Source organism: Dendrobates tinctorius, unplaced genomic scaffold, assembly GCF_039654945.1.
Source record: "Dendrobates tinctorius isolate UK_male_01 unplaced genomic scaffold, ASM3965494v1 ptg000143l, whole genome shotgun sequence".
NCBI classification, from domain to species: Eukaryota; Metazoa; Chordata; class Amphibia; order Anura; family Dendrobatidae; genus Dendrobates; species Dendrobates tinctorius.
In genome coordinates, this window is record NW_027361810.1 from 37520959 (window position 1) to 37547465 (window position 26507).

The window sequence follows — 26507 nt, forward strand, 5'->3', positions numbered from 1 at the left end:
CACAGGATCACAGTACAGTACCAGGGAGGAGACAGAGCGGATAATCAGGGCCAAGCAGAGATCAAATCCAAACAGACATATAAGGTACCAGGCAGAATCCAAAGCGATATCCAGGGAACAGACCGAGTCATACACAGAGAATCAAGTAACCAGAACACAGCACTAACACACTCAGGGGTCACCACACAATGCCAAGGGCGAAAGTATAACTGACAGGGATGGGAGCGTCCTGAGGCTATAAGAAGCCTCCCCCAGAACCAGGGAGAGGCCACAATCATAGCCCCAGGTGTGCAGGTAAGCCTGCACCGGGATCACAACCTTTAACCCCAGAAATGCCAGTCATCAGCACTGGTTCCAAACATTAACCCCACGTGTGCGAGTCAAACCCGCACTGAGATCATGACAGTACCCCCCTCTCAACGGGGGGCCTCTGGACCCCCAGGCTTGCCCGGGTACTTAGCATGGAAAGCCCGCACCAGGCGATCAGCATGCATCAACCGGGCTGGTACCCAGGACCTGTCCTCCGGTCCATACCCCTTCCAATGAACCAGGTACTGTACCGACCGCCGTACCAACCTGGAATCTACGATATGACCAACCTCGTACTCCACCTGCCCCTCGACCAAAACCGGAGGAGCAGCAGACTCGGAGTCTCCCCGTACTGCTTCAAAAGGTTTCAGTAGAGATTTGTGGAAGACGTTAGGGATCTTGAAAGAGGGTGGAAGGCACAGCCTATACGCCACTGGATTGATTTTTTCCACAATCTTGTACGGGCCAATGAATTTGGGTCCCAACTTGGCTGACGGAATCTTTAACTTAATGTTTCGCGTGGAGAGCCAAACTTTCTCTCCCACCCGAAACATGGGACCAGGTGTTCGTTTCCTGTCCGCGAAAAACTTATACCTGCCTTGAGACCTAGATATACGCCGCTGGACTTCTGCCCATGTATCTTTTAACCGCTGAACAGAATCCTCAGCCCCGGGACACCCCGAATCCAGACGAGAAAACTCACCAAAATGAGGACTGAACCCATAGTTAATCAAGAAAGGGGACCTACCAGTGGATTGACTCACCCGACTATTGAAGGCAAATTCAGCCAACGGCAGTGCATCGCACCAGTCATTCTGTCTAGCAGAGGTTAGACACCTGAGGATCTGTTCCAGGGACTGGTTAGTGCGCGCCGTCTGCCCATTGCTCTCAGGATGGTATGCAGACGAAAAGGACAGAGACATACCTAATTTTTTGCAGAAAGCACGCCAAAACTTAGCCACAAACTGCACACCACGATCAGACACCACATTCAGGGGTACCCCATGCAACCGGATCACATGCTGCACAAACAACCTGGACAACGTCTCAGCTGACGGTAGTGAGGACAGGGGTACGAAATGAGCCTGCTTAGAAAACCTGTCCACCACTACCCATACCACTGTATTACCCTTAGATGGAGGGAGATTGGTAACAAAATCCATGGATAAATGAGTCCATGGCCTTTCGGGCACTGCCAAGGGTATCAGCTCCCCTGCCGGCCGGCTATGAGAGCTTTTAGAACGAGCGCAGACCCCACACCCAGCAATGAATTTTTTTATGTCCGAACCAAGGGTAGGCCACCAAAAGATCCTAGCCACCGCCAGACGTGTGGCTGAAATACCAGGGTGAGCACTCAGCTTGGATTCATGGAACTCCTGCAAGAGTTTCAGGCGAAGTCGCTCTGGGACAAACAACTTCCCCTCCGGCTTGGCCGCCGAGGCCTGCGACTGGGCCCCCAGAATCTCCCGTTCCAATTCAGATGAGACCTCTGCTATCACAACCCCAGGGTGAAGAATGGAGGACGGTGGCTCAGGGGGCGACACCGGCTAAAAACTGCGTGATAAGGAGTCAGCCTTGACATTCTTAGACTCTGGACGAAATGTAATCGTAAACTGAAAACGGGAAAAAAAAAGTGACCAACGGGCCTGTCTGGGCGTTAGTCTTTTAGCAGACTCAATGTACGACAGATTTTTGTGATCCGTGATCACCGTAACCGGGTGACTGGCCCCCTCCAAAAAGTGCCTCCATTCTTCAAACGCCAATTTGACCGCAAGAAGCTCTCTATTGCCTACGTCGTAATTTCTTTCCGCAGCAGAGAACTTCTTGGAAAAGAAAGCACATGGCCTGAGGTTGGTTAGAGTGGCAGGCCCTTGGGACAACACCGCCCCCACCCCCACCTCAGAGGCGTCCACTTTCACGACGAATGGTTTGGACGGATCTGGCTGCACTAACACAGGAGCAGACATAAAACATTTTTTCAGCGTTGCAAAGGCCTCTTTTGCGAGCGAGGACCAATTTCTCACATCCGCACCTTTGCATGTTAGATCCGTGAGAGGTTTGACCACTTGCGAAAACCCCCGGATAAATTTGCGGTAATAATTGGCGAACCCCAAGAAGCGCTGAAGACCCTTAAGATCTCGGGGTTGCACCCAATCCGCAATGGCCTGCACCTTCTTGGGGTCCATGCGAAAACCCTCACCGGATACAATTAATCCCAAAAAGGACAACTCTTGTACACAGAATACACATTTCTCCAATTTGGCATACAAATGATTTTCTCTAAGCCTTTGGAGCACAGTTCGTACATGTTCCAAATGAGAATACTTGTCGGGGGAATATATCAAAATATCATCTAAGTAGATAACGACAAAACGACCAATGAGATCCGAGAATACCACGTTGATGAAATTCTGAAATATGGCAGGGGCGTTGGTAAGACCAAACGGCATGACTAAATTTTCAAATAGTCCCTCGGTCGTGAGGAACGCGGTTTTCCATTCATCCCCCTCCCGGACCCTTATCAAATTATATGCCCCCCGAAGGTCAAGTTTAGAAAACCACTTTGCCCCTGATAGCTGGTTACATAAATCGGGAATCAACGGAAGGGGGTACGTATTCCGTACAGTAATTTGATTAAGCTCCCAGAAGTCGAGACAGGGACGTAACCCGCCATCTTTTTTCTTTACAAAAAAGAAACCTGCCGCTACAGGTGAGACTGAAGGACGTATGTGTCCTTTGCGCAGACTTTCAGTAATGTACTCCTTCATAGCCAAGCGCTCAGGACCAGACAAATTAAACAGACGGGCTTTGGGTAATTTAGCCCCCGGGACCAGCTCAATAGCGCAGTCAAAGGGTCTATGTGGCGGTAACGTCTCGGCCTCGCTTTCGGAGAATACATCTTCGAAGTCCTTTAGGCATTCCGGAATACCTTCCAGCTCGACAGATGATACAGACACAGATTTAACTGGTTCAACCAGCAGTGCGGATTTATCACATAACTCAAAATCATTAAACCCCCATTGAACAATCTCCCCTGTTTTCCAGTTAATAACTGGGTTATGGCGTTGTAACCAGGGCATGCCCAACACCAACCCTGCAGGTAGATTGTCCAGCACAAAACAACTTATGTTTTCCACATGAATAGCGCCCACTCTGAGCGAAAACACATCAGACATAAAGCGAATTCCCTCCTTAGTGAGGGGAGATGAGTCAATGGCCATCACCTTGATCGGAACCTTGAGCCTAACTGTCCCTATCTTGCAGTGTGTGACCAATTGGGAGTCAATGAGGTTAATAGATGATCCGCAGTCGACGAAGGCTGTAGAGGAAAAAGAACTACCGTCCACAAATAGTTCCACAGGCAGTAATACTTTAGAAAACGAGGAAAATGGTACCTGAGGGTCTGAGCAGCCTCCCCGTTGACTACCCAGACCTAGTCATTTCCCGCCGACCGGGTTTGAAGACGGGCAATTCGGGCACTCCCTTTTCCAATGTCCCGTTTTACCGCAGTAAAAGCATAACTGCTTGTCCTTCCGGCGTTTCCTCTCCGTATCCTTCAGGGAGAGGGCGCCTACATCCATGGGCTCAGGGGCAGTCTCTTTTCCACTGGGGAATAATGGAGTATCCACCTGCATCACTCCTCTGGCCCGCAGCCTGCGGTCCATCCGGACGGCCTGGGTCATAGCGTCCTCGAGAGAGTTAGGTGGGGGATGTAACGCCAAGGCATCCTGCAGCCGCTCGGACAAGCCTCTGCGAAAGAGTCCTCGGAGTGCGGCATCGCTCCAAGAGACCTCTGCTGCCCAGCGGCGGAACTCAGAACAAAACCACTCAGCTGAATGTTTCCCCTGACAGACACTCATCAACATATCCTCTGCCAATCGCACTCGGTCAGGTTCATCATAAATGTGCCCGAGGGCCTCAAAGAATGCGTTCACTGACATACGTTCAGGAGCAGAGGAAGACAGAGAGAAAGCCCATGCCTGTGGAGCCCCCCGAAGTAGGGAAATAATGACCCCCACCCTCTGGAACTCATCCCCGGAGGAGTGGGGCCTTAGAGAAAAAAAAAGCTTGCATCTTTCTCTGAAAGACCTGAACTCCTTTTTGTCCCCTGAGAAAAAGTCTGGCAATTTGACCGGAGATTCGGGGGACGCTAATGACACATCCCTACCCCCAGAACTAGAAGCCCCTGCATCGACAGCCTCCTGCACAGTAACTACCAACTGTTGCTGGGTCTGGGCCATCGTGCATTGCTCCACAATGAGCTTATGGAACATTTGGGTCAGGTGCTTGACCTGATCAGACAAGGCTTGTATGGGATCCATGAGGATAACACACCTTTTTTTTTTTTTTCTGAAGAAAAAAAAACCTGAAATGGTCAGTTATAATGTCAGGAACACCGCACTGTACTTGCTCACTGAGCCAGTGCGCGTGTCCTGAGTGTCAGCGCCGGCGTGCAGCCTCCGCTGAGCAGTGACTCACCCGCAATGTAGGGGTACCGGGGTCAGGTACAGCCAGAAAGTACCGATGCACAGGACCTGTGGATGCTGAAGTTTAGGAAGCCAGCATAGGACCTATGGTCATGTGACTGCAAGGGGGCGGGGCTTAGCGTCCTGCACACAGAGAAGGAAGAGAACTCAGAGTCCAAGCAAAGCAGAGGTTATGCACAGTACAGACCAGCGAGGTACAGGAGAGATAAACAGATGGGAGGTCAGACAAAGCCAAAGGTCATACACAGGATCACAGTACAGTACCAGGGAGGAGACAGAGCGGATAATCAGGGCCAAGCAGAGATCAAAACCAAACAGACATATAAGGTACCAGACAGAATCCAAAGCGATATCCATGGAACAGACCGAGTCATACACAGAGAATCAAGTAACCAGAACACAGCACAAACACACTCAGGGGTCACCACACAATGCCAAGGGCGAGAGTATAACTGACAGGGATGGGAGCTTCCTGAGGCTATAAGAAGCCTCCCCCAGAACCAGGGAGAGGCCACAATCATAGCCCCAGGTGTGCAGGTAAGCCTGCACCGGGATCACAACCTTTAACCCCAGAAATGCCAGTCATCAGCACTGGTTCCAAACATTAACCCCACGTGTGCGAGTCAAACCCGCACTGAGATCATGACACTGATATTCTGCAAGAGGTACAGGGAGTGGACTGCTGAGGACTGGGGTAAAGTCATTTTCTCTGATGAATCCCCTTTTCGATTGTTTGGGACATCTGGAAAACGGCTTATTCGGAGAAGACCAGGTGAGCACTACCACCAGTCTTGTCTCATGCCAACTGTCAAGCATCCTGAAACCATTCATGTGTGGGGTTGCTTCTCAGCCAAGGGAATGGGCTCTCTCTCAGTCTTGCCTAAAAACACAGCCATGAATAAAGAATGGTACCAGAATGTCCTCCAAGAGCAACTTCTCCCAACCGTCCAAGAGCAGTTTGGCGATCAACAATGCCTTTTTCAACATGATGGAGCACCTTGTCATAAAGCAAAGGTGATAACTAAATGGCTCAGGGAACAAAACAGAGATTTTGGGACCATGGCCTGGAAACTCCCCAGATCTTAATCCCATTGAGAACTTGTGGTCAATCATCAAGAGACGGGTGGACAAACAAAAACCTTCAAATTCAGACAAAATAAAAGCATTGATTTTGCAAGAATGGACTGCTATCAGTCAGGATTTGATCCAGAAGTTGATTGAGAGCATGCCAGGGAGAATTGCTGAGGTCCTGAAGAAGAAGGGTCAACACTGCAAATATTGACTTGCTGCATTAACTCATTCTAAATGTCAATATAACCTTTTGCTACTCATAATATGATTGCAATTATATTTCTGTATGTGATAAAAACATCTGACAAACACACATAAAAACCAGAGGCCAGGAGATCATGTGAAAATATAATATTTGTGTCATTCTCAAAACTTTTGGCCATGACTGTATTAGACTTTTGATTCTCCCTGACCCCGCACCTTTGATGTATAAATACCTTTTTAATCTTGTATGAGATGTATGTAAATCGCTGCGGTCCGGTCCGATGGGTGGGGCTTATTCGCTTTCTCCCACCCCCTCGGCTTGCTGAACGTAACTTCATCTGTGAATATCACAGATGCGGTAGTTTTTCCACGCTTGCGCATTGAAAAGGCCTCCGGCGCTTGCGCAGTATGCTTTGCCCAGCTGTGGGCAAAGCATATAATCGGTACTGCGCATGCGCCGGTATTTTTCAGCGCGATCTATGCCTCAGAAGTCTTCACATGCAGGACACTCTTCCTGGACGCCGGATACATGCTGAAAAATACTGGCGCATGCGCAGTACCGATTATATGCTTTGCCCACAGTTGTTAGGCAAAGCATACTGCGCAAGCGCCGGAGGACTTTTCAATGAGCAAGAATGGAAACAGTACATGAACGCAGGAAGAAGAACAAAGAAATGCGTAGAGCAAGACAGGAAGGGGGGGGGACGAATAAGCACCGCCCATCGTACTGGACCGCTGCGATTTACATACATATCAACTGAGATAAAGGTATTTATGCATCAAAGGTGCGGGGTCAGGGGGAATCAAAAGTCCTAATAGAATCCTTATGTGACACACAATTGAATGATATCTTTACATGATATCACTAAAAATGGGTTTTCTCATGGCAAGACTATCTGTTGATAGGCCCATGGGACCCCTCTATCAGACCAGGTGCCATTTCATTAATTTCATTCTATGGGAAGCTCCATATCTGAGCAGTTCTGGCTGCCGCTGACATGGGGAACAGCTGATCGGCGGAGGTGCTGAGTGTCGCACTCACACCGCTCAGACATTAATGTTACATTCTAAGGATAGGCCTTCAGTGTTAAAGTCCCAGTCAAACCATTTTAAAGTGAATCTGTCACCAGATTTGACTGATAGGAGACACATCCACCACCTTACAGGGCTGATACACAGCATTCTATAACCCTGTATATCTGCCCCCAACCCGACTTGTAAGAGAAGAAAAAGACCTTTTATTATACTCACCTGTGGGGGGGTCCCTAAGAGGGGTGTCGCTGGTCTTAGTCCGGCACCTCCCTTCTTCCTGCTATGCAGTCCTCCTTCTTGCTTCGAGTTTATGACACGTCCCTACGTCATTCAGTCTCCCCGGTATCAGGCTCTTATGCAATCGTACTTCTCTGCCCTGACTAGGACAGAGTCAAGTACTGCAGTGTGCAGGCAACGGTAAAGGTCAGAGGCCCGAGTGCCTGCACACTGATGTAGTTTACTCTGTCCTAATCAGGGCAGAGGAGTACGCCTGGGTAGCAGCGCGATGCCGGGGAGACTGTGTGGATGAAGTAGGGACGCGTCATCCACACGAAGCAAGAAGGAGGACAGCATCGGACCAAAAGCATCAACACCCCTTGGACTGGACCACCCCGCAGCGGAGTGTAATAAAAGGTCTTGATCTTCTCTTACAGGTCGAATTGGGGGCAGATATACAGCATTATAGAATGCTGCATATCAGCCCTGAAAGGTGGTGGCCGTAACTCATATCGGCCAAACCAGGTGACAGGTTCCCTTTAAGCACCTACACTATACACATTTAGGAAGGATTAGGGAATAGCAGTTTTGTTAGGAGCGCTTCTTTAACTATCAGATTTTTTAAAGAACTCACCTCAAAGCTATAACTCAAGCAGAGCTCTAAAGAGTGAGCGCACAGCTTTAAGTTATCCTGGTATAAGCAAACCTGAGCCATCAGAAGATGGGCGTCAGCGTACGACGGGTTATGTTCAAGGCAGTGCTGAAGGCTACTCTGAGCGGCATCAACGTCACCTAAAGAAAGAAAATCATTAGTGATATGGCGCCGGCACCGAAAACCCAAAAAAGTAAAGTAACCGTCGCACATTTATTTTAAAGCGAACCTGTCACTTCCCCCAAATGCAAATGAAACTAAGTGGCCCCTGTAAAAAAAAAAAAAAAAAGAATACCCTCAGGCTGTATGCACACAGAGGGTTGCTTTTGTTTTGTATTTTGAGGAAGTCAAAAATGACAAGTTTAAGTAAGGGAATCTGCTTCAGGAAATGCTCCTCCTTTGGAGTTCGGGTTGGGAAGTTTTTGAGCAATTTTGTAAGAGTTTTTTTCTTTTTTCTTCAGTCTTCTGATTGGACACTGTCAGTTTACGGCGAATTCCATCAGGAGACTTTTTGTAGAATTGACATGAACTCATTTTTCAAAACGTGAAGCGGGAAAAAGAAAAACGCTCTCAAGACTGGTCGTATGAACCAGCGAAGTGGTTTTACAAAATAAATGAACAGGGTGAGTTTTCCAAGAGTTTGGGAAATAATTTTTCAGGGTTTTTTTTTTTTTTTTTTTTTAAAGTGGACTCGATCTAAAACCTACTCAAACTCAGTGTGCACATACATATCATCGGTTCTTAACCCACCTGAAAAACGTCAAGATAATTTTAAGACATCTAAGTGTATTAATCCTTGCCGTTAAGTGTTCAGAAAACGCTGTTCAACCCCCTGAACCCCGAGCCTGTCTTCACACCTTCATGACCAGGCCAAATTTTACAATTCTGACCATTACAGTTCCAATAACTCTGGAACGCTTCAATGTATCCCAGTGATTCAAGGATCGTTTTCTTCCTGACATGTTCTAATCCATGTTAGTGGTAAATTTTGGTGGATATAATTTGTGTTTATTTATGAAAATATTGAAACATTGAAAAAAAATGTGAAAATGTCGCAATTTTCAAACTTTGAATTTGTATGCCCTTAAACCAAATAATTATACCACACAAAATAAATAAAATTTCCCACATGTCTACTTTACATCAGCATCATTTTTCAAATTTTTTTTTTTGTTAGGAAGTTAGAAAGGTTAAAAGTTAATCAGCAATTTATAATTTTTCCAACATAGTTGACTAAATTACAATTTTTTCAATAAAATATTGCTTTGGCCCTAAGTTTCTAATTTTCAAAAAGGGATAATAGGAGAAACAGAAAGGTACAAGATGTTATGCAATTTCTCCTGAATACCCATAGGTGATCGGAAACTACTTTTGAGGCACAGTGCAAAGCTCAACAGGGAAGAAACGACATATTGGAGTTCAGATTTTGCTGGACTAGTTTAAGGGTGCCATGCCATGTTGGCAGAGCCCCTGAAATGCCAGATTAGCAGAACCCCCATATGTGACCCCATTTTACAAACTACACCTCTCAATGAATTCATTTATTTCAATGATCATTTTGATATCACAGGCGTGTCACAAAATTTTATACCATTGGGCAGTGATGAAAAAAAAAAAAAAAAAAATTGTGGACAGAGTTGTAGCTTCTGTTAGGAACATTTCACATAACGTTTGAGATCACATTTATCTGGTGCTCTACGCTGAGCCCTTATATCAGGTTTCAATCCAAATTTTCGAGTGACGCAATTCAGATAAAACCCCGGAGGGATCCATTCACTATAATGAGGCAGCAAAGTTACTCTGGACTCTGTTCAGTGATGTCCTTCTTTTCAGAGGTACACAAAACTATGGCAGACAGCAATTTTATGCACACTTAACAAGAAGTCCACTGTCGGATCATAGGTCAGACAGCGTCCACAGTGCCTCACTATAGGGAATCTTCCGCCAGTTTCCATCTGAATCACGTATTTCTGAGATTTACAAGGAAACCCAGGTGTAAGCGCTCAGTGCAGAGCGCAGGATAAATGTCAGCAGGGCCTTACTGTGATCTTAGTGAGGCAGAGTGAACAAATCAACAGCAGGCGAAGAATTGGTTTTATTTCCTTTTTTATGCCATTTCTCATGAAGTTTAAGTGATGAGGCAGATTTATTCTTTGGGTCGGTGTGATTACAGCGATACCAGATTTATAGCTTTTTTTTCATATTTGCTGCAGTCACGCACTAAAAAAAGATTTTTTTTGCAAAACAAAGTTTTTGCATTGCCATATTTTGAGAGCTACAATTTTTCCATATTTCGGTTGACAGAGTCATATGAGGGCATGTTTTTTGTGGGACAAGTTGACATTTTTTATTGGTACCATTTTTGGACACAAGGTTTTTTGATCACCTTCTATTACGATTTTTGGGAGGCAGAATGAACAAACTCCTGCAATTTAGGAAATTTTTTTTGTAATTTCGTTCTGCGTGTTATAAAATTGATAAGGCAACTTTATTCTTCGGATCAGTATGATTACAGCAATACCACGTTTATATCATTTTTTTTTATGTTTGTCGCTTTTACACAATAAAACAATTTTTGGGGGGAAAAAAGAATAGTTTTTGCATCACTTTAATCTAAGAGCTGTAACTTTTTAATTTGTCCGCTGATAGAGCTGTATGGCAGCTTGTTTTTTATGGGACAAGATGGCATTTTCAAATGCTTGTAGTATTAAACGTTCGCCGCCAGGTGCTCGGCTTAACGGATAGCATTTCAGTGTTTGGCCACACTATGGTACACCGAGCGCCTGTACTCAGTTTGAACAGTAATTCTGTGCTGACAGAGCCCCTTTAAATTTGTATTTTGGGTGGATGGAGAGTGTGACAGACTATAGGTTTAGACATACCTGCTAAATATTTAACCTTTGCCATCAGAAACATGGCTTGTTGAAGGCCAGGAGCTGTTTTTACTACAGTTTCCAGGACGGAGGTGCAATTCTTCAATAGGGGAGAGACAAGCTGCCCAGCAGACGGAGGCTGAAGAGAAAAAAAATTGGCTTAGAACATTCACTGTGTAAAATAGATTTGGTAATTGATTTCAGTTAAATACAAAAAGTAAGGTTGCAGACTACTTTAAAAGATACCATTATAGGACTAGGGTGAGGTTAAAAATAATAATAATAATTAAAAAAAACTTATACTCACATCCTTGACCGACACGGCTTTCTCTGCCCTCAGCACTCTGCGCCCACTCCCACATATTCTGGCATCAACATCCAGTGAAGCGCACCACAAAAAACGTTGCAGCCAATCATTGGCTGCTGATCAGCTGCAACCGCCACATTTCATCCAAACTAGAAGAAACTTCTCTCTTTCTGTTTGAACGTAATGTTAAGTCTGCAGTAGATCGGCTGCCATTAATTGGCTGCAGCAGTCGCATGACGTGCAGCACCAGATGTTGATGCAAGAAAATGATGAGAGGCATAACACCAGGTACAGCAGAGCAGCCGCCAGTCCTGGAAGTGAGAGTAAAAGTTATTTTTTTTACACCCTTGACATATTAAGAATATATTTAACAACTGTAGATGGAACCAGGATCAGGATATAAGGGCCTGCATATTTTTCACAAACAGCATCAATCCTGAATATGGGCTGTGTCTACTGCTGCAGCTCGACCTTTCTGAACAGACTGAAACTGCACAGCAATAGAAGATACAGCGCACGGTCTAACATCTGTGCGTTTCAGGAAAAGAAGCTTTTTATCAACAGAGGCAATCCCTTTAATATTGCAAATACCGAATAAATCCTTCTTTGCTCAGTATTTAGTGACTACCACTGAAAGTCACAGTATATGGACATGTGCCCCCTCCACATTCGTAATACAGGAGCTGTTCTGACCTCCTATTCCACATCACTAATACAGAAGATGTTCTGACCTCCTATTCCACACCATGAATACAGGAGCTATTCTGACCTCCTATTCCACACCATGAATACAGGAGCTGTTCTGACTTCCTATTCCACATCACTAACACAGGAGCTGTACTGACCTCCTACTCCACATCACTAACACAGGAGCTGTTCTGACCTCCTATTCCACATCACTAACACAGGAGCTGTTCTGACCTCCTATTCCACATCACTAATACAGAAGATGTTCTGACCTCCTATTCCACATCACTAATACAGAAGATGTTCTGACCTCCTATTCCACACCATGAACACAGGAGCTATTCTGACCTCCTATTCCACATCACTAACACAGGAGCTGTTCTGACCTCCTATTCCACATCACTAATAGAGAAGCTGTTCTGACCTCGTATTCCAAACCATGAATACAGGAGCTGTTTTGACCTCCTATTCCACAACACTAACACAGGAGCTGTTCTGACCTCCTATTCCACATCACTAATACAGAAGATGTTCTGACCTCCTATTCCACACCATGAACACAGGAGCTATTCTGACCTCCTATTCCACATCACTAATACAGGAGCTGTTCTGACCTTCTATTCCACATCACTAATACAGAAGATGTTCTGACCTCCTATTTCACATCACTAATACAGAAGCTGTTCTGACCTCCTATTCCACATCAATAACACAGGAGCTGTTCTGACCTCCTATTCCACATCACTAATACAGGAGCTGTTCTGACCTTCTATTCCACATCACTAATACAGAAGATGTTCTGACCTCCTATTTCACATCACTAATACAGAAGCTGTTCTGACCTCCTATTCCACATCAATAACACAGGAGCTGTTCTGACCTCCTATTCCACATCACTAACATAGAAGTTCTGACCTCCTATTCCACATCACTAATACAGGAGCTGTTCTGACCTCCTATTCCACATCATGAATACAGGAGCTGTTCTGACCTCCTATTCCACGTCACTCCTACAAGAGCTGTTTTGACCTCCTATTCCACACCATGAATACGGGAGCTGTTCTGACCTCCTATTCCACACCATGAATACAGGAGCTGTTCTGACCTCCTATTCTACACCATGAATACAGGAGCTGTTCTCACCTCCTATTCCACGTCATGCCTACAGAAGCTGTTCTGATCTCCTATTCCACACCATGAATACAGGAGCTGTTCTCATCTCCTATTCTACATCTATGGATCTTTTATACATTAATATGGAGTTGGTCCCCCCTTCACAGCTATAACAGCTCCCACTTTTCTGGAAAGACTGTCTACAAGATTCTGGAGATCTCAACAGAAATATTTGCCAATTCATCCACAACAGCATCTGTAAAGTCAGACACAGATGTTGGTGGAGAGGCCAGGCTCATAGTCTGGACTTTAGTTCATCCATTCAGGTGATGGATGGGGATGCTTTTGTGCATTGGGGCACAGTGATGGGGAACAGAAAAGGTCCTTCCCCAAATTGTTCCCACAAAGTTGGAAGCCACAATTGACCAAAATGTCTTGTGCTGAAGCAGCACAGTGGCTCAGTGGTTAGCACTGCAGCCTTGTAGCGCTGGAGTCCTGGGTTCAAATCCCACCAAGGACAACATCTGCAAGGAGTTTGTATATTCTCCCCGTGTTTGCGTGGGTTTCCTCCGGGTACTCTGGTTTCTTCCCACATTCCAAAGACATACTGCAAGGGAATTTAGATTGTGAGCCCCATCGGGGACAGCGATGATAATGTGTGCAAACTGTAAAGCGCTGCGGAATATGTTAGCGATATATAAAAATAAAGATTATTATCATTATTAAGATTTCCCTTCACTGGGCCAAATCAGAGCCCTGAAAAAGACCGCGCAGCATCATCCCCTCTCCACTCAACTTAACAGCTGGCAAAATGCAGTCATGCAGGTAACAGTAACATTGTCTTGGCATTTGCCAAACCCAGACTTGTGCATTAGATGCCAGATAGAAAAGATTAATTAGTCACTTCAAATTATACGTGTCCACTGCTCTAAAAACCAGTGGAGGCATTACACCACCCCATATGAAGCTTCATCATGCAGCTGTTCGACTTTGTGCTGATGTTAATACCAGAGGAGGTTTAGACTCTGCAGTTATGGAGTCAGCAAAGCGTTGGTGACTTTATGCCATCTGCCCCTCAGCACTCGGTGACCCCACTCTATTAGACTGACCAAAACTACATCTTTTTGCAATGACAGATTCACTTTACCTGGTTGGGACAAAAGTTTAAATATTCCCTTATTATTTCAAGCAAGAAATCTGGGTTCAACATCTCAAAGTACTGGATACTAAGAGGCAATCCTTGCAAAGAGCAGAAGTGATTGTCCAGGACGTCATTTAACAAATGGATAACCTCTTCTTGGTTCTTCTGCTTCTTCATGGCCAAAACAGCCCGTAGATAAGACAATTCCTGAAAAAGAAAATACTTTACATTTAGCCTAACAGGCATAGATAAGGAACAAGGAGAGACAGTGGAGGATGAAGGATCATTCACCTGACACCTCTCTAACGTGTATGGTCAGCTTTAGATTGGCTTTGATAAACAATAAGCTACATTTAAAGATAATTTACAAATAAGTACCCCCTCAAAAAAGGTTTAACGTTCAGCCCACATATATGATGGAGCTTTGCAGGCTATTTTTATGACTCACCCCAGATTTTCCAATAGACTGCTGAATCTCCATTAGAAATTCCAGCTGCTGGTCGGCATCTTGCAGCTGTCCCTCCAGTATCTGACATCTGATAATACCTATGAAACATAGCAAAATAGGTCAGTTTCTGCCAAAATATTACAAAAGGGCTGAAAAGCATCCCGTCATATCTCTGATCAGCAGGCAGGATGCCATAGAGCAGGAGGAGTTATCAGACTGATATACATATTACTGGGAAAGGTTGCTATAAAACTGATATTTTATTCATTGAAATGCCTGGTATTTGGTTGCACGCGAGTTCAGTGGGCAGCACTATTTGATGATTGACAGTCAGCTCCACTGGAATAAGCACCCAATCTCTTCTTCGCAACATACAGTAAATTGGAGGTTGATCAACCCATCTTTAATCTATTCTCTGTATTAGGCTATGTGCACACGCTGCGGTTTTTGCTGCGGTTACGGCCCTGCGGAACCGCAGCAGTTCCGCAGACATGGTACAGTACCATGTAACCCTATGGGTTTTCAAAACCGCAGTGCTCACGCTGCGTTTTTTTCCGCGCGGTTTTGCTGCGTTTTTTTCCGCAGCATGTCAATTGTTTCTGCGGATTCCGCTGCGGTTTCACACCTTTAACATAGTAGAAGTGTGAAACCGCAGGGCAAAACCGCAGGCCAAACCGCAGCAAACCGCAGGTCACTTTACCTGCGGTTTTACCTGCGGTTCCGCGGGAAAAAACCCGCAGGTGAATCTGCAGCGTGTGCACATAGCCTTACTGTGCTTGAATGGATCGTTGTCAATCACCGAGTAGGACCGCCCATTGGACTCATGCAAATCAACATCATGAATCTAAGTAAATAAAATATAAGCTTTATAGAAACTTTTCCCACTACAATGAAGGTGCAAGTATATCCTCCAAGCAACCGACTCCTTAGTGAAATGAAGAAAGAAGCAAACAGCTCAAGCAGAGATTACAGATAGTGCAGAGCATGTTTTCCATGCAGTGCAAAATTTGGTTCCCAAATATCTAATATGTTACTTGTTGGCTTTGTGCTATTTTTTTTTTTTTAAAGCTATCCCCTTATCGATTTATAGGACCCCCTACTAATACTGAAAATGGGGCTCTGAAGATCTGAATGGAGCAGAGGCTGGGCATGCGGACCTCTGCTCCATCTACTCACTATGGGACTGCTAGAGATAGCAAGCACTTTATATGGCTATTTGCCACAGAGAAAGAATGAGTGGAGGTGTGTATGCTCAAAGCCCACACCAATCAATCTTCAGATTCTCAGGGTCAGTGAAAGTCTCAGAGGTCAGATCCCCCCAGTGATTGGAAAGTTATCTCCTATCTTGTGGATGGCGGATAACTTTAAAACTTGGGAAACTTTCTATAATGCAGTTATCTCCCAGGTTTCAGGTTCCATTATTTACAGATATACTGGTCATAATGAATCCTAGGTAGAAGGACAAGCTAAGGACTGATGCCATCGGTGAACTGCACTTTCCCGCCATCCCTTACATAAACTGTCCCTGTAGACTCAGATCATTAGGGATCATTTGGGTTTTAAAACCCCATAACTTTATGCAAACAGCTTAAAATGGTATAAAATAACAACAGGAGGGATACCTTACTAATGTCCTGCCGCTTCTATGCCAGTGCTTCCCTGTAAGGTATGTGTCCACCACAACAAACCACTGGCTATAGCGGTCGGTGGCATCTTGACACTAATGGGGGCACAGTTACAGCCACTGATGGTCTGCAGTATCCAAAACACTAGCTGGTATTGCTACGGTATTGCTAGCTGTGACGACTCCTGGAGTGGACCCTCTGGGTCGTGGCACCAACCCTCCCAGGGCTAGCTGACCTAATGAGGACCAACCCCTATACAGGGAGTGTCGGGGCAAGCCCCAGGGGGTAAGGTACCACGACTGTTGGCACCAGGTGGCCGGCTCACAGGAGACACGAGTGAGTGTGTCTGCAGGAACGTGTAAAGCGTGGACACAGGGACACGTGGTGTACAGGACGGAACAGGGTGAGTGTACAAAGGCACAGAGAGTACTCGGGAACACAAGGCGTGTACACGCCAGTGCGCTAGATACAGGACAGTGCAAGACGGGTACATGAGAGCACGTATGGCGTGCAGCGACTAGTACGTCCGGGTGTGAGCAAAGCAGGACGTGTGCAAAGGAGCACGTCAGAGTACTGAGTTAGGCAGCAGGTGTGCCAGGAGGTGCAACAGAGTACAGGAACAGAGTGTGTGCCAGGAGGTACAACTGAGCATAAGTCAGAGTTTAGGATCAGAGCGTGTGCCAGGAGGCACAACTGAGCATAAGACTGAGCACAGGATCAGAGCGTGTGCCAGGAGGCACAACTGAGTATAAGACAGAGCACAGGATCAGAGTGTGTGCAAGGAGGCACAACTGAGCATAAGGCAGAGTGCAGGTTCAGAGCATGTGCCAAGAGCAACGGCAGAGTGCAGGGTCAGAGTGTGTGCCAAGAGGCACAGCAGAGTGCAAGACAGAGTGCAGGTTCAGAGCGTGTGCCAAGAGGCACAGCATTGTACAAGACAGAGTGCAGGTTCAGAGCGTGCGCCAAGAGGCACAACAGAGTACAAGACAGAGGACCCGAATATAGCGCACAGCCAGGCAGGGACACGGCAGACCAAGCCAGGAAGTACAACAATAATCAGGCACCTCCCATAGAAAGAGGTAGCCTGATATAGCACATGATCACTAGGGCTTCCGGGTCAAGTCCTCCAATACCATAGAGGACGGACCTGGAGACAGAGCTGAGAAGAGCACGCGTGTGCACACAGAACATGGAGAAAACATGAACCTACGTACGAGAGGTGCGCGTGTGCACCCGGCGGGACCCCCGGAGCGGCCGCAGCTCCGGAAGAGATGACGTCGGGACCGAGGTCCGGCCCCCAGGTGAGCGCGGCGTGACACTAGCTAAATATTCTGATAAATTAGTACATGAAATTTATTATTAGCAGCTGTTTAGGTTTTGTGGTTGTTTAAATCGCCTCTTTCCTAAGCTCAATTAAGATCCCCAGAGCTTCCGGAACTGGAAAATATCTCCAGGACACATCCATTTAAAGCTTTCGTTGGGTTCACGGCTTTTAGAATGTTCTTGGAAAATAATCTATACATGAAGTTGGCAGTCCTACGACTACCCACCCACGAGGCGTCTCCAGTGTTCTTTTATTTTGTTTTCCGGAACGTTTTGCATTACAATAAAATGGACTTATCAACGGGACATTTTCTGATCCAACTTCTCCAAAAAAGTAATTGCTCCGAAAGCAAGTTCCAGTTTAAAGCAAGAGAACGTTTCTGTTTAAAGAGAACCTGACAGCTGAAAAGTGCTGCCCACCCATGGGTAGCAAGTATCAGAAACCAGCTGTATGATTTCAGCCAGATATGTCTGACTCTGAAACGCTGCAGTGTTTCAGAGAAATACATAACATGAAAGTCGCTGGAGATCAGGCCGCACAGGATAGTCAGACTGGCGGGTTCCAGGGGCTTCTCCCCACCGGCTGTCAGTGACTCACAGGTCTCCCCCAAAACACGCAAGCAAAGGGAGACCACTCCGTCACGGACAGCGTGCGGGAATAAACTGCCGGGGACCTGTCTCTCTGACTAGTTTCCCATGTAGCTTGAATCCCGGCAGCTTTTAAAGTATGTTTCCGATTCAAATACACCTGTGGATCGGGCAGCATTTTTCAGCTGTCAGTTAAAAAAAAAAAAAAAAAAAAATTCATTTTGTACTTTTGTCAGTTCAGCATGGATTTTTTACATTTCTTCTCTCATATCATGAGTCAAGATTGTTCTTATTTTCATGACTTAATTATGCAAATTTTATTTTACTTGACCATTTTTTGTCCATGAGATTTGCTTTCACATCAGCCAAATCTCACATAGCTATAATCATATTTATAAGGCTGGAAAAAATATATATCGATGAGTAATGACAATCATCAGGTGTTAGTGTTCAGACAGAATAATGATAGATGTCATTTAGTGAATTATTTAAATACAGAAAAATCTTTTTCTAATGTGTTTGGGGTGGACACAGATAATTAGAATAAATATAATGTCGTGTTCAAAGCTTGCCACACCCCAGAAGAAGCCGCAGAGGCGAAACTCGAGTTTGGCTGAACATGATGTCTTATATGCTGCTTTTCATGGATCTTTTCTAAGGACAATAAACTCTCTGTATTGCAGCACTGCACTATTTGGCTTTTTGGCCTGGGCACTCTATATTCCTGAATCCGACTCTTTTCAGCTAAGTTCTTAGTCTGCGCGAGACGCTACATTATCTCTGCATGGTTTAATAACAGTTTTGAAAAATAACTTGATAAATGTCCATACATATAGAACAAGGTTTCAATCGCTTTAACAGTTTTGGGAAATTGTGAAGACACCAAAAACTAGGTGGTCATAGAATAATGACTGTGCAGATGATAATTATTCCAGGTCACCCCAACAATATGCCTTCTCACCAGTTAGCGCGGAGACGCTCGACTCATCCAGGCTCATTGCCGCTTTGTACCACTTTAAAGCTTCTTTAACCCGTCCTTGCATAACAAGTTGGTAGCCAAGCTCTGTGGCCATTGTAGCGTCTCGAGGATCCAAATTAACTGCACGTTCCACCAAGGTTTGGGTTTGCTGAAGGATGAGTTGGTTACGTTCACACTAGAGCAGAATTATATTAAAAAAAGGAAGAGGGGTTCAGATTTCCACTTAATTGCAATAGACATTATGAGCGGAACTTACTGTCACATCCAATGAACACTAAAGCTCGCAATTCCAGCATGACATATAGATGAGGAATGGATGTTTTTGGAGCATTTTAATACTGGGATATCCACTTTATGTGGAAAATTTCCTTTCTTTTTTTACTTAAATCATGTTTTTGGGGCTCAAAAATCATTTTTCCACTTGGGTTTCATCAATAAAATTTTACCATTTGTTTTCTACAGTTTCAGTGTTTATTGCTGGCTGCAGAATGAGTTAACCGACAATCCGTCAGTGAGCTCCTTCTGAGAGTCTGGCAGGGAGTTTGTAACTCTTTTTGGTTCATCAGTCTAAGGCCACGTTCACATGTTAAGTATTTTACATCAGTTTTTGTAAGCCAAAACTGGGTGAAAAATACAGAAGTGGTGACGTGTTTCTATTATACGTCTCCTCCGATTGTTAGGGCCCCCGTCACACATAGCGATCTCGCTAGCGAGATCGCTGCTGAGTCACAAGTTTTGTGACACAACAGAGATCTCACCAGCGAGATCGCTGTGTGACAGCGATCAGCGACCGGCCCCCCTGCCGGTATCGCTGATCGCTGTAGGAAAGCCCTGGACATTTCTTTGGTCGCTGGTCTCCCGCTGGCCAGCACGCATCGCTGCGTGTGACAGGCGGGAGACCAGCGATCAGCTGGTAACTAATGTATACATCGGGTATCTAAGGGACGCACGCCCCTTGGATACCCGATGTGTACGTTAGTTACCAGCTCCCTGCATCAGCGCGCTTGTAACTAACGAACACAGCGACGCCGCGCGCTGGGCGTCGCTGTGCTGATCGTTGGTGAAGCTGCCTGTTTGACAGCTCACCAGCGATCACGTAGCGACTCACCAGCGATCCTGACACGTTGATATCGTTGTCGGGATCGCTGGTGAGTCGTTATGTGTGACGGGGCCTTTACACTCGTGATTTTGGTTTACAAATACTGATGTAAAATACTGACCAAATACTGAGCGTGTGAACATGGCCTTATTCTGACCCCTTCTCCAGTAATTTATGACAACAGACCACAGCAAAGTAAAATGTACAGAGAAACAAAGAGTCTGTGAAAGACAAATTATACAGCATTTTTTAATGAAACCAAAATTGAAAAAAATATTTTTATCCTGAAATAAATGTGTTAAAAAAAAATAAAGTGTTCAATGGTGGACACCAGCTTTAAAATATTCTGTTCTTTCAAAAATAATGACACATGACATCAATATGTAATGCCATCAATCTGAAACTGACGGTGAAGGAGCACACGTCCCTCCTAGTTGCATTGGCACACGTGATTCCTAGTTGTACAACCAGACACAATAAAGACCTTTCCCGTGCATCGTGACTACTGAAGCAAACAGGGCTGAGCTGTCCTTAAAGGGAACCTGTCACCTCGTTTTACATAGTTATTAAGGTTGAAGGAAGACTTTAAGTCAACCCATATCCTATCCTAACCTGCCCTAACATGTTGATCCAGAGGAAGGCAAAAAAAAACCCCATGTGGCAAACAGTAAGCTTCACATTGGGGAAAAAAATTCCTTCCCGGCTCCATATACGGCAATCAGACTAGCTCCCTGGATCAACGCAATATTAAGGAGACTAGTGTATATACCCTGTAATATTATACTTTTCAAGAAAGGCATCCAGTCCCTTCTTAAATTTTATTAGGGAATAGTCATTACAACATCATATGGCAGAGAGTTCCATAGTCTCACTGCTCTTACAGTAAAGAATCCGCGTCTGTGAGTATGCTTAAACCTTCTTTCCTCCAGACGTAGAGGATGTCCCCTTGTCCCCGTCACAGGTCTAAGAGTAAAAAGATCATTAGAAAGGTCTTTGTACTGTCCCCGCATATATTTATACATTGTAATAAGATCACCCCTAAGTCTTCGATTTTCCAAACTAAATAACCCCAAGTGTAATAACCTGTCTTGGTATTGCAGACCCCCTAGTTCCCTAAAAACCTTGGTCGCTCTTATCTGCACCCGCTCCAGTTCAGTTATGTCTTTCTTATACACCGGAGACCAGAATTGTACACAGTATTTTAAGTGTGGTCGCGCTAGTGACTTATATAGAGGCAAAATTATGAGCATCTATGCCTCTTTTAAAGCATCCCATTATTTTATTTGCCTTTGCAGCAGCTGCCTGACACTGGCCACTAAATGTGAGTTTGTCGTCCACCCATACACCCAGGTCTTTTTCAGTGACAGTTTTGCCCAGTGTTTTACAATTAAGCACATAATTATACATCTTATTCGTTCTACCCAAGTGCATGACCTTACATTTATCCCCATTAAAGCGCATTTGCCATTTATCAGCCCAAGCTTCTAGTTTACATAAATCCTCCTGTAATATAAAATTGCCCTCCTCTGTATTGATTAACCTGCAGAGTTTAGGGTCATCTGCAAATATTGAAATTCTACTCTCTATGCCCCCTACAAGGTCATTAATAAATATGTTAAAAAGAAGCAGGCCCAAAACTGACCCCTGTGGTACCCCACTGCTAACTGTGACCCAGTCCGAGTGTGCTCCATTAATAACCACCCTTTGTTTCCTATCCCTGAGCCAACTCTTAACCCACCTACACATATGTTCCCCTATCCCCATTGTTCTCATTTTATGTATCAACCTTTTGTGTGGCACCATATCAAAAGCTTTTGAAAAGTCCATGTACACCAAGTCCACTGAATTCCCTTGGTCCAGTCCTGAACTTACCTCTTCATAAAAGCTTATCAGATTAGTCTGACAGGAACGGTCCCTCGTAAACCCATGTTGATATTGGGTCATGAGGTTATTCTTCTCCAGATACTCCAGTATAGTATCTCTTAGAAAACCTTCCAGGATTTTACCCACAGTTGAGGTTAAACTTACTGGCCTATAATTTCCAAGTTCAGTTTTTGTCCCCTTTTTTAATATTGGCACCACATTTGCTATTCGCCAGTCTTGTGGTACAGACCCTGTTATTATGGAATCTTTAAAGATTAAAAATAATGGTCTATCTATGACTGTGCTTAATTCCTGCAGTACTCGGGGGTGTATCCCATCCGGGCCCGGGGATTTGTCAATTTTAGTGATTTTTAGATGCCGCCGTACTTCCTGCTGGGTTAAGCAGGTGACATTTAATGGAGAATTTTTTATCCCTGATCATGTTATCTGTGATGGGATTTTCTTGTGTAAATACTGTTGAAAAAAAAGCCATTTAGCATATTGGCTTTTTCCTCATCCACCATTTCACCCAGACTATTTTTAAGGGGGCCAACACTATCATTTTTAGCTTCTTACTATTTATGTAGCTGAAGAATATTTTGGGATTATTTTTACTTTCTCTGGCAATGAGTCTCTCTGTCTCAATCTTTGCTGTCTTGATTTGCTTTTTACAGAATTTATTTAATCTTCTGTATTTAGTTAATGCCTCATCACTACCTACTTCCTTTAATTCTCTAAATGCTTTATTTTTATCTCTTATTGCGCCCCTTACAGCTCTATTTAGCCATAGTGGTCTCCTCCTATTTCTAGCATGTTTATTCCCATACGGTATATATTGTGCACAGGTCCTATTCAGGATGCTAATAAACGTCTCCCATTTTCTTTGTGTATTTTTATGTCTCAGGATATCGTCCCAGTTAATTGCTCCAAGATCATCTCTCATCCGTTGGAAATTTGCTTTCCTGAAGTTTAGTGTCCTTGTAACCCCTCTACTACACATCTTATTAAAGGATGCATGAAAACTTATTAATTTGTGATCACTATTACCCAAGTGACCCTCAACCCTTACATTTGATATGCGGTCTGGCCTGTTGGTTAATATTAGGTCTAGCAGTGCCCCCCCTCTTGTTGGGTCCTGAACCAGTTGTGAAAGGTAATTGTCTCTCATAGTTGTCAGACACCCATTACCTTTGCTGGAACTGCAGGTTTCGGTTCCCCAATATATTTCAGGGTAGTTGAAGTCCCCCATAATAATGACTTCTCCTTGAGTCGCTGCTTCATCTATTTGCTTTATGAGGATATTCTCTGTTGCTTCCATTATTTTTGGAGACTTATAACAAACCCCTATCAGTAATTTATTATTTTTCTCCCCTCCCCTTATCTCCACCCACAGGGACTCTACATTGTCATTAGATTCATATATATTATCGTGCAGGATGGGTTTTAAGGATGATTTTACATATAGACACACGCCTCCCCCTCGCTTATTTGTTCGGTCATTTCTTAACAGACTATAGCCGTGTAAATTAACAGCCCAGTCATGGCTCTTGTCCAGCCATGTCTCAGATATCCCCATCATGTCATAATTATGTTCCAACAACATTAACTCCAATTCCTCCATTTTGTTGGCGAGACTTCTGGCATTAGTATACATGCACTTTATGTATCTCTGTAGAGATTCTTTCTTAAATTATTAACTGTTCTAACCCCACCCCCCATGCCACCCTCAATTTCATTATTTGTGCTCAGGTCTCTATCTGCACTGTCTTCCCCTCCGATAAAAGGAATACCCTCCCCCCGTACCTAGTTTAAACACTCCTCCAGCCTTCTAGCCATTTTCTCCCCCAGCACAGCTGCACCCTCCCCATTGAGGTGCAGTCCGTCCCTAGCGTAGAACCTGTAGCCAACTGAGAAGTCGGCCCAGTTCTGCAGGAACCCAAACTCCTCCTTCCTACACCAATTCCTGAGCCACTTATTAACCTCCCTAATCTCCCGTTGCCTCTCTGGTGTGGCACAGGAAGTATTTCCGAAAATACCACCTTGGAGGTCCTTGCTTTAAGCTTACAGCCTAATTCCCTGAAATCATCTTTAACCCCTTCACCCCCAAGGGTGGTTTGCACGTTCATGACCGGGCCAATTTTTACAATTCTGACCACTGTACCTTTATGAGGTCATAACTCTCGAACGCTTCCATGGATCCCGGTGATTCTGACATTGTTTTCTCGTGACATATTGTACTTCATGTTAGTGGTAAAATTTCATTCAAATAACTTGCGTTTATTTGTGAGAAAAACGGAAATTTGGCAAAAATTTTGAAAATTTCGCAATTTTCCAACTTTGAATTTTTATGCCCTTAAATCACAGAGATAAGGCACACAAAAAACTTGATAACTAACATTTCCCACCTGTTTACTTTACATCAGCACAATTTTGGAACCAAAATTTTTTTTTGTTAGGAAGTTATAAGGGTTAAAAGTTGACCAGCGATTTCTCATTTTTACAACACCATTTTATTTTTAGGACCACATCACATTTGAAGCCACTTTGAGGGGTCTATATGATAGAAAATACACAAAAGTGACACCATTCTAAAAACTGCACCCCTTAAGGTGCTCAAAACCACATTCAAGAAGTTTATTAACCCTTTAGGTGCGTCACAGGAATTTTTTTGAATATTTAAAAAAAAATGAACATCTAACTTTTTTTCATAAAAAAAATACTTCATGTTCAATTTTTTTTATTTTACCAAGGGTAACAGGAGAAATTGAACTGCAAAAGTTATTGTGCAATTTGTCCTGAGTACGCAGATACCTGATATGTGGGGGGGAACGACTGTTTCGGCGCATGGCAGAGCTCAGAATGGAAGGAGCGCCGTTTGACTTTTTCAATGCAAAATTGGCTGGAATTCAGATTGGACGCCATGTCACGTTTGGAGAGTCCCTGATGTACCTAAACAGTGGAAACCCCCTACAAGTGACCCCATTTTGGAAACTAGACCCCCCAAGGAACTTATCTAGATATGTGGTGAGAACTTTGAACCCACAAGGGCTTTACAGAAGTTTATAACGTACAGCGGTACAATTAAAAAATCATATTTTTTCCACAAAAATGATCTTTTCACCCCAATTTTTATTTTCCCAAGGGTAACAGGACCCTAAAAGTTATTGTGCAATTTGTCCTGAGTACGCTGATACCCCACATGTGGGGGTAAACCACTATTTGGGCGCATGGCAGAGCTCGGAAGGGAAGCAGCGCCATTTGACGTTTTTGGCTGGAATTGAGATCGGACACCATGTCGCGTTTGGAAAACCCCTGATGTACCAAAACAGTGGAAACCCCCCACAAATGACACCATTTTGGAAACTAGACCCCCTAAGGAACTTATCTAGATGTGTGGTGAGAACTTTGAACCCCCATGGGCTTCACAGAAGTTTATAACATAAAGCCATACTATTAAAAAATCATATTTTTTAAACAAAAATGATCTTTTCACCCTCAATTCTTATTTTTCCAAGGGTAACAGGACCCTAAAAGTTATTGTGCAATTTGTCCTGAGTACGCTGATACCCCACATGTGGGGGTAAACCACTATTTGGGCGCATGGCAGAGCTCGGAAGGGAAGCAGCGCCATTTGACGTTTTTGGCTGGAATTGAGATCGGACACCATGTCTCGTTTGGAAAACCCCTGATGTACCAAAACAGTGGAAACCCCCCACAAATGACACCATTTTGGAAACTAGACACCCTAAGGAACTTATCTAGATGTGTGGTGAGAACTTTGAACCCCCATGGGCTTCACAGAAGTTTATAACATAAAGCCATACAATTAAAAAATAATATTTTTTCCACAAAAATGATCTTTTCACCCTCAATTCTTATTTTTCCAAGGGTAACAGGACCCTAAAAGTTATTGTGCAATTTGTCCTGAGTACGCTGATACCCCACATGTGGGGGTAAACCACTATTTGGGGGCATGGCAGAGCTCGGAAGGGAAGCAGCGCCATTTGACGTTTTTGGCTGGAATTGAGATCGGACACCATGTCGCGTTTGGAAAACTCCTGATGTACCAAAACAGTGGAACCCCCCACAAATGACACCATTTTGGAAACTAGACCCCCTAAGGAACTTATCTAGATGTGTGGTGAGCACTTTGACCCCCCCAGTGCTTCACAGAAGTTTACAACGCCCGGGCGTGAAAATAAAAAATTCGTATTTTTTCCACAAACATGATCTTTTAGTCACCATTTTTTTATTTTCCCAAGGGTACCAGGAGAAATTGGACCCCAAAAGTTGTTGTCCAATTTGTCCTGAGTATGCTGATACCCCATATGTGGGAGAAAACTACTGTATGGGCACACGTCGGGGCTCGGAAGGGAAGTAGTGACGTTTTGGAATGCAGACTTTGATGGAATGGTCTGCGGGTGTGATATTGCCTTTGGAGAGCCCCTAATGTACCTAAACAGTGGAAACCCCCCACAAATGACACCATT

The 26507-nt window shown here is 44.4% G+C and overlaps 1 protein-coding gene and 1 long non-coding RNA gene across 5 annotated transcripts in view; one reads left to right on the forward strand and one right to left on the reverse strand.

Annotated features, from left to right (window-relative positions):
- LOC141049375 (uncharacterized) overlaps positions 1 to 26507 on the forward strand; it is a 261995-nt gene that overhangs the window by 132696 nt on the left and 102792 nt on the right. The window lies entirely within an intron of this gene.
- The window catches only part of TTC21B (tetratricopeptide repeat domain 21B), a 136259-nt gene that overhangs the window by 52616 nt on the left and 57136 nt on the right, over positions 1 to 26507 (reverse strand). For all 4 annotated transcript variants that reach the window (XM_073545775.1, XM_073545774.1, XM_073545772.1 and 1 more), the window contains exons 9-13: positions 19038 to 19230; positions 14541 to 14638; positions 14099 to 14299; positions 10854 to 10983; positions 7954 to 8111 (exon numbers count right to left, since the gene is read on the reverse strand). In XM_073545775.1, coding sequence (XP_073401876.1) covers positions 7954 to 8111; positions 10854 to 10983; positions 14099 to 14299; positions 14541 to 14638; positions 19038 to 19230 — 780 coding nt within the window. The remainder of the gene's footprint in view (positions 1 to 7953; positions 8112 to 10853; positions 10984 to 14098; positions 14300 to 14540; positions 14639 to 19037; positions 19231 to 26507) is intronic.